Genomic DNA, 8,979 nt, shown 5'->3' on the forward strand with positions numbered 1-8,979 from the left:
CCATTTAAAGTCTGCATCTTTGGCATGAGTCCGATTTTTACCATCAGAAATTCGCCACTCACATCTTCCTGGGACTGCCATGAGTATTACACTTCCAAGTAGATGTTTTTGAGGCATATTTTGTGAGTACTTACGTTTCCAAAGAAAATGCTCTTCTTTATCTATTTTTGTGCAGTAGATCCAACTGTCGTTGTCTGTCAGTGTGAATCATTTCATATACGCCTGCAAACATCTGAGAACAGACAAAGATCAGTAATACTTAATCCCGCGTCCTCTTTCCTTTCTGTCACTTTCAATCCAATATCTTAATTGGAAAGAAAGATGTTATCGATATTATTGGAAATTTGGAATATAAGAATTTTTGAGATCATATTCATAATTGTACAAGAAGAGAATGTCTATGAGCCACTTTGTTATCGAGAAGAATATATCAAACCAACTGAAAACTTTTTTCAGCATAATGAGTATTCACAAATGCTAATTGATTTTTTTTCAAAATGTTTACTCAAAAACAAAAGAGCAACAGATCATTTATGTAAAAAATTTCACTATGAACAAAGAAGCCTTTATGCAGTATTCCTGAATGTCATGAAATGATTGGTTCTCAGCATGAAACTTTTTAACCACATCATAAACGACTTTGTTTTAAGAAGAAGAAGGCATTGAACTTTCAATATTTTTTGTAAATTTCATTATACGACTCGCATATTTCTGACAACAACAATGATGTTTGCAGGTGAGACCACAACAGCAACAGTTCCGACCAGCTCCACAACGACCAGCACCTAGACCACAGTTCGAAGAGGATGACGGAACCAGAAAGAAGAAACCAGTCAGTCAAATTTTGAGAAAATATAGAACAGATAACCCTGACGGTACCATTACCTGGGGATTCGAAAATGATGACGGAACTTTCAAGGAAGAAACTTTGGGTATTGATTGTATCATAAAGGGAAAATATGGTTACATAGATCCTGAGGGCACAAGAAGGTGAATATGACTATAGTCAGATAACTTTGTTTATTTGCGGATTTGGCCAATGAAAAGAGGGATGTAAAAATTGATCTTCAAGAAGGCAGTCATAATCCAGGAGTTCGATTTTGATTATTTCATTCATAAATCATGATATTTCTGCGAATAGTACTGTTCAAGGAACAGAGAAAGAGAAATTTCAAAAGACATGTAACTGTTTTTTTGGAGATAAACAAATATTAATTTCATGAAAAAACGTATTCCTAATTTTTTTTTGTTTCAAACATTCTTAGAAATGAAAATCCAGTTGCAAACAATACACCGAGCTTCTGAACGATCATTCGCGACAGGTTGAATTCATTCTTTCAAGCTGGAATGAGACAACCAATGTTGAGAAAAAATTTGTTTTCGAGACTTTTTGTATTTTTTCTAACATGTCCAGTTTTCGTCAATTTCAATTGCGATAGGTCTTTCCATTGAGCTTCAATCAGAGGAACTATCTTCCATTTACATTGTAATCTGTTCCATATAATTTATATTACTCGAGACTTTCAGTTTCAGGATATTGGAAGTTATATGAATAAAAATACCGAAAAATTTTCTTCTTCTCTTCAATTGTGTAATGGCATCAGCTAATAAGACTATAACGTATTACTGTGCGTTTAATTGTCAGCTGTCAGCTTTGAGTGCTGTCCACTGCCTCTTTTTTTTCCATATTTTTTTCAATATTGATTATTTGTGGAAAATTCCGCTACGCTGCTACCATCGAGTAAATTCCTCTACGGTAGCGGAATTCTGCTACGGTTGACAACACTGTAAATAAGGGATGCTTGATATTGTTTAGATCGGTACATGAAAATAAGTTTTTGAATGCATTCGAAAGTTTAGGAATCGAAAAATGTAGAATGAGATCCATGAACGGTGTTACGAATCCCATTCCTAACAGCCCATTATTTACACTCTTACGTAATTACTGGTACGAAACAATGCCTCATTTCGGTAACTGAAGTATTTAAATCTCTTGTGAGTCAAACTGTTAAAAATGCAACCTCACAGATTTCTGATAGATTTTTCAAGATATTTCAATATATTTGCCGACCAACGAAACTGATTTGAACTAGACTGTCATTTATCAAACCAAATGGCAGTTGTTTTTGCTCGAATCCCAATTATTTTTATTGTTTCATTGAATTCTATAATAGTCTTTTCGTTCTCAATTTTCCAAGTAAACCAGAGAGAGTTATCAAATTAACGTTGTACGTCACAGAAGAAATATCGAATTCATATATCTAATAATCCAATGCCTTTCTTGACCTGCTTAGAAATTCTTGTCATCATTAAAAATATAAAAATGGGATCAATTTTGAAAATTGTTGTGTGAAAAAAATTTATTTGAATGAAATACGTTTCAATGTTAATATTTATAGGGAATATGAATATGAAGCTGGAAACAAGTGTGATCCCCAACAAGAAGCTCTTGATGAAGAAGAGGAAGAACTCGCTGCTCGACCCCCTCCGAAGCAGCCCAATAAAGGAAAATTTCAGCCTCAATACAGGCCGCAACAGGTTGCGCAATACTAGTTGAAGTCAAAATTGCCATATTTGATATTATTTGTATATTTTGTTAATAAATTTTTTCAACGACACTTGATATATTGAAAATTGGGTTTTACAGTAGTGGAACTAGGACTGGAAATACATATTTAGATGGATTTTATTTTTCTGAATTTTAAGTTTTATCAACTGACGAATGCTGTTGAAAAATAAAGGAAGTAATGTAATGTGGGCTTGAATTCGTATGAATGAAGAATCAAATAATTATATTTCTTCCCAAATTAAGTATGATAGAAAAATCAAGTTGCTCTGTGAGAATAAAATCAACAAAGAAAATACAATGAAGCTGGATAATTATCATATATCATATTTCTATTGTTATAGGCAGTATGAAATGTGGAAATACATGAATGAGCTTGTTTCATGATTTTTGGTTTATAGTTCACTTGATAGAAATTTTAAATTGAAAAACAGTGCATTTTGTATCATTTCTCTGAATACCGTAGTTTTGCCGTAATTAATTATCAAAAATCGAATGTGGTAGGGTGGTGACGTCATGGCCCTATTCCCGATTCTTGTTCGATTGACCAATAGGAACAATAGAAATAATTAACATTGCCAAATCGTAAAATTTACGGAGTCTATTGGTATCAATTTAATTATGGAAGTGTATATGAACCCGTTAATGTTTCGCTTAATGAAAAATTCTCCACATGGAATAAAATGTGCACTAAAAATCATGTTTGGAAATGAGTTCTATATCTAAAATCAGTACACAAAGTCGATAGATCACAAAATATTCACCTAAACTATGATTTTATGCATTATTTAATAATATACAGTTATGAAAATGAAAAAATATAGCAAACTGGATTAAAGAATCATTTCAAATATTCAATTTATTATACCATCCTCAATCTGTACAAATGCAATTTATTATAAAAAAAACGATTCCTACATACATACCTTTTTCTAATATAGCTACTAAATTCAAGCGTTATAGGCTCGCTTGGGTAATCTGTTGAATCTTCCAAAACTTGAGAGAAAGGTTGAACGAGGTCAAGTACATACAGAATCAATTGTACTGGAACTGATCCAACAAAAGCTTCTGAACTAATAATACCATTAATCATATGATAAAATTTAATTATTATTGTTTCATACTTTCAGTAACAGGATTAACTCCAGATAATACTTTCTGTGTAGGATACTTGAAGTTGAAATAAAAAAATGTGTTATCAAATTCAATACTTTCACCAATTTTTTTTCTCATCATTTTATCCTTTGGGAACCTAAGCTCATTATATGAAATAACTCACTTACAAACCAATGCGCTTTTTGTTTTCTTGTGCCTTTCCGCACAATTAAAATCAGCACAAGAATGCACCATATTAATATTCAAATATATGTCTAAAACACTTAAAACATACACAAACTAAACTCGATGAATCGACTAAGAAAAAGTTGAAACTCAGTGTTGCAAAAGCAAGCAGAATGGATCCGATATGACATACATTTTCAATGCCGAATAAACCAATAAATTGTGATATCAGTCATGCTTGTGCTCTCGAAGAGGAAACATCGAAAGAACAGGTGTGCGACTAACCTCGGGTTTCCCTAATTTCTTTTTTTTTCTTATTTTTCCTTATTAATACCAAATATTCAACATTCTCAGATAATTGCTACTAACATATATAATTATAGAAAGTGGAAATAAATAAAGAAGGTAATAAATATTAAAAGTATAAAAAAATTATATAAAATAAGAAGGAAGTCACAGTAAACATGTTAGGTTAGGTTAGGGGGGAAGAGGGGGGGAAGACGAGTCTTCCCCCAAAAAATTGCATATAGATAACGAAGATACCACGAGTAGGGATAGTGTTCCTGGGATTTATTCTGAGAAATTTTGGATTACAATCAGAGACACGTAATTTAGAAAATGTAGACAATATTTTTGAAAGTACAGAAATAAATAATGATAGTAAGATACCATTGTATAGTGATAAAGATGAAGGCCCATTTATAGTAGTTGTTGAATCTACATCAGAAGGGAGAAATTTAAGACCTTTTTCTCATTTAAAAATAGTCAAAGATGTATGTGATATTAAATTAGAGGATATTAAAAAAAATAAAATAAATGGTAGAAACAAAGTAGGAATAAAATTTAATAATGAAGAGAGTGCAAATAATATGGTAAACAATGAAAGACTGAGAGAAATGGGTTATAATGCATATGTACTATATAGTCATGTAACGTGCAAAGCAATAGTAAAAGGAATATCCATATTTTTCACAGAAGAAGAATTAAAAAATATGATAAAGAGTCGATTCAAGGTAGTTAAAGTTAAAAGAATGAATAGAAGAATTACAACAAATGGAAAAATAAATTATGTATCAGCATCCACCATATTGATAACCTTTAAAGGAAAATAATACCTAGGTATATATATATATAGATATTTGCCTTTTGACATACGTAACGTACCTGAATTAAATGTCTATTTTGTCGAAGCAATGAACATAAATCAAATAACAGACTATGCACGGAATATGAAAGACAAGAAAATGAGGGAAAAAATGACTTTTGAAAATATTTCCTTTTTTGAAGCAGCCAAATTTTTTCCAAAGGAAATTATTCCTTATAATCAAAATACAAATGAATTTCCATCTTTACCAAAGAAATATATAATTATTAACCAAATTTCAGTTGAACAATGTAAGGAAGTATATACAGAAAATACATAAAAAGTAAAACGAACATATGCTGAAAGTATATGAAATAAGAATAATAATAATAACATAATGGGAAATAAGGGTTATAATAGAAAAGAAATAAATGACATCCTTTTAAACCCGGACGGTAGAGTACCTCAGCCGATAAATGGACAGTTTTAAATTACATCAGCAGTCAAAGACAAACAAACACAGGAACCATACCAAAAATTATAGTCATTCCAAAAAATAATGAAACAACAAATAATAATGAAAAGTGCAGACAATGACGAACAAAATATAATGAAGAACTTTTATGAAAACTTCGAAAAATTACCGAGACAGGCAAAAACAAAAATAACTGAATTAGTTCAATCGTACGAAAAAATAGTCAATACAGAGACCTGGACTCACCTGAATTTTATTAAGCATTCGATAGACAGGGGAACCATAAAAACATGAAAATTATTCAGTGGAATATAAGAAGTATCAATATGAACTATCATTATGTGAATTGAAGGGGTTATATTTGTATTTATTTATTTTAAAATATAACCCCTTCAATTCAAATAAGATTCCTCTGGGCTGGGATTAAATCAAATAGATGAATGAATGTCATTACGATGTCATCGATGACATAAGCAGATCAAGCTTATTCCGTGACATTAAAAATCGTAGTTCATGAATGAATTGTGTGTATTTTCTATAATGTTATCCAATTTGGTACTGAAGAGCCTTAGGGCAAGTGTCTTAAGGCGAAACATCGATGTATACCAGTGAGGATGACAGTGTTCCATGTAAGTGCAATTTGTTACCATTAATTTAAGTAGAACTCTTGTGAATGATATCTGATTTTTATTTCACAACGAATGTTTGAAATACAAACTGAGTAGAGAAAAGTATCTTCTGTATAATTCATTGTTCGTATAGAAGTATTTGTTTCGAAAGAATTTTGTTCTTTGCTGTAATTCAATGTTTATATGAAAGTAGCTGTTTCAGGAGGATTATCTTTCAGTTTGTGTTTGAAAGTTACTTCTTTGCATGATCCACACATCCATGTATAGAGTTACTTATTTTCAAATTGATTACTTCCTTCCTTTCTTTGGAAGATTCCCTCATCCTTTTTTTTGTATCAAGATGGAGTAGTAGAAAGCCAAAAACTTTCTTTCCCAAAAACTATCATTATCTTATTCATAATGTACAAAAAAATCGTCCACAAGTAATTCTTCTAAATGAAACATGGCTCAAACAACACCAAAAAATAAACATAAAAAATTACAATATTATTAGACAAGATCAATATGACGGATATGGTGGCATAGCCACCTTAATCGTAACGACATAATATATATAATCATGTTATAATAAATTCCACAGATGAACAAGAATTAAGTCAGAGTATAGTAATGAAAATCGAAAACGTAAATGTCGGAAATGGAATTGTTTAATAATATAATTAATCAATTAGAAGGAGATCATCGCTACGAGCATGCCTAGTGAGTAGACGTGTTCCACATCGTGTGCTGCTAAATTCGTTAATATTGAAGGAAAAATTGTGTCTGTAACTCTGATTTCTGGAGTGGTTACTTGTTTCGTGTGGGCCTTCATTTGATTGACTTAAACAGGTGCATTGCATTGTGAGTACAATATTTGTAATAACATGTCAACAAGACATCAGAAAAGGGGCGAGGACGGAGATCAATTGCACCTAGCAATTAAGTCCGCAGTCAATAAATTATGCACGTCTGAACCTTTCATCACCGAGATAACTAACGGAATCTTCGAGAAAATTCGTGGAGATATTGATAAGGAGTTGGAGACATTACAGAAAAAAAACACTGAGTTAGAAAAAGTAGTCCAAAAACAAGATAATACCATTAAATTGATGGTCAAACAGAATGAAAGATTTGAGAAATGGATTCGTAGAAATAATATTATTGTCTATGGCTTAGAAGAGATGAATGATGAAAGCGTTAAAGATCGTATACTACAAATCTTCAATACGAAAATGAACCTAACTATTAAAAACTCTGATGTCGGAAGCTGTTACACACTGGGAAAACCTAATGCAAAGAAATCTAGGCCAGTGCTGGTGAATGTTTTCAATGGATATACCAGACAAGTTATCTTCTCCAACAAAAAGTATCTTAAAGATACTAAATACGTAATCAAAGAAGATTTAACGAAAGAACAATCAACTTTATTTAAGATGGCCATACAAAAAGCTGGAAAAGATGGTAAAGTGTGGACAAGTTCAGGTACCGTCTTCTTGAAGTTGGCCGATAACAATATTACCAAGATTACCTCCATTGATGATTTGGCTGAAGTTTGAGTTCGTATATGATGTAATAAGAATTATTCTTTTTGTTTTTTTTTCTCTTCAGTTTTCTGTAGGATTTGATTATATTCAATGCCAGTTTAGTAGTTTTCATTGTTCACTTTCATATAATATCTAACTGAGTTCACTATTGCAAAAGTTCATACATTTTGATAGATTAAGAAGTGGCACATGGGTGCAGTTGGGATGTTTCGAGGATGTTTCGAGTTCATAGTTTTTAGTTTCACTTTTTTTTTCTTTTTTTTTTGGTATAATTTCTTATCGTACGGAATAAAATGAAAATGCTTGATAATTTATACATAGGTTGTCTTAATGCAAGGTCGCTTTTGCCTTCTTTGCAATCGGTAAAATTACTTATAGATGAACATCAATTTGATATATTTTTTGTGTGTGAAACATGGTTGAATGAAACTATTAGAAATGATGTAATTAGTTTTGATGGGTATAACTTATACAGAAAACAGAGGTAGCTTAGGAGGAGGTTTGTGTATTTACGTAAATAATAGGATATATAGCGAAGAATTGAATCATTGTGGAAAGGTATCAGAACAACTCTGGGTAAATATAAAAATTAAAAGTAGAACTATTGCTCTTGGTGCAATATACAAGCCTCCAAAAATAAATAATGATCTTTTCATAGCTGAATTGGAAGATATACTAAGTTTAATACATCCTACTGTAGATGAAATCATACGCGGCGGAGATCTTAACATAGATTTTCTAAATACCGATGATCGTTATGTAAATAAAATGTCATCTGTTTTAGAGTGCTTTGGTATTGGTCAAATCATAGAAATTCCTACAAGAATCACAGCTACTACTGCTACCTTACTTAATGGTATTATTACCTCATCTAACTGGGTTGTTGAAAAGGGAGTTATCCACGCAACAGGTATCATTCCTGATCATGATATAGCCGCATGTAAAGTCAGGTTGTGTGTTGAGAAGCAGGGTCCCAAAATGATAACGTACAGGTCTTTTAAATATTTTAACGAAAATGATTTTAGAATATATTTATATAATACTCCATTTTTCAGAATATATGATCAGGAAGGAGTTGATGAAAAAATAACATTTTTAATCAACTGTCTGATTTGCCTGTTTGATAGACATCTGCCTCTAATAACATCGCGTGTTTCGAAGCCCAGAGCTCCTTGGTTAACTGGCGCTATCAAAGAAATGTTGATAATACGTGATAAAGCGCTGAACAGGTATAAGAGAACTAAATCTGTACATCACCTTCAGTTTTATAAGGACATGAGAAACTACACAAATTCTGCTGTTAGAAGAGAGAAAAAAGCATTTTTTACATACCAGCTCAGTAATAAAAATTCTAAAAGTCTTTGGAATACTTTGAGGGCTCATAACGTTATACCTAATAAGTCAAGCACAGTACCAGATAA

General features: G+C 31.7%; 1 protein-coding gene across 2 annotated transcripts in view; it reads left to right on the plus strand.

Moving 5' to 3' along the window:
- LOC111513752 (uncharacterized) overlaps nt 1-2,618 on the plus strand; it is a 47,020-nt gene extending 44,402 nt beyond the window's left edge. For both annotated transcript variants that reach the window (XM_074172908.1, XM_023169977.2), the window contains exons 3-4: nt 737-990; nt 2,400-2,618. In XM_074172908.1, the coding sequence (XP_074029009.1) occupies nt 737-990; nt 2,400-2,553 (408 nt within the window). In that variant the 3' untranslated portion in view covers nt 2,554-2,618. The remainder of the gene's footprint in view (nt 1-736; nt 991-2,399) is intronic.
- The last annotated feature ends 6,361 nt before the right edge of the window (nt 2,619-8,979 follow it).

This window comes from Leptinotarsa decemlineata, unplaced genomic scaffold (assembly GCF_025532065.1).
Source record: "Leptinotarsa decemlineata unplaced genomic scaffold, Ldec_3_MD MMD2_tig00000199_RagTag_RagTag, whole genome shotgun sequence".
NCBI lineage: Eukaryota > Metazoa > Arthropoda > Insecta > Coleoptera > Chrysomelidae > Leptinotarsa > Leptinotarsa decemlineata.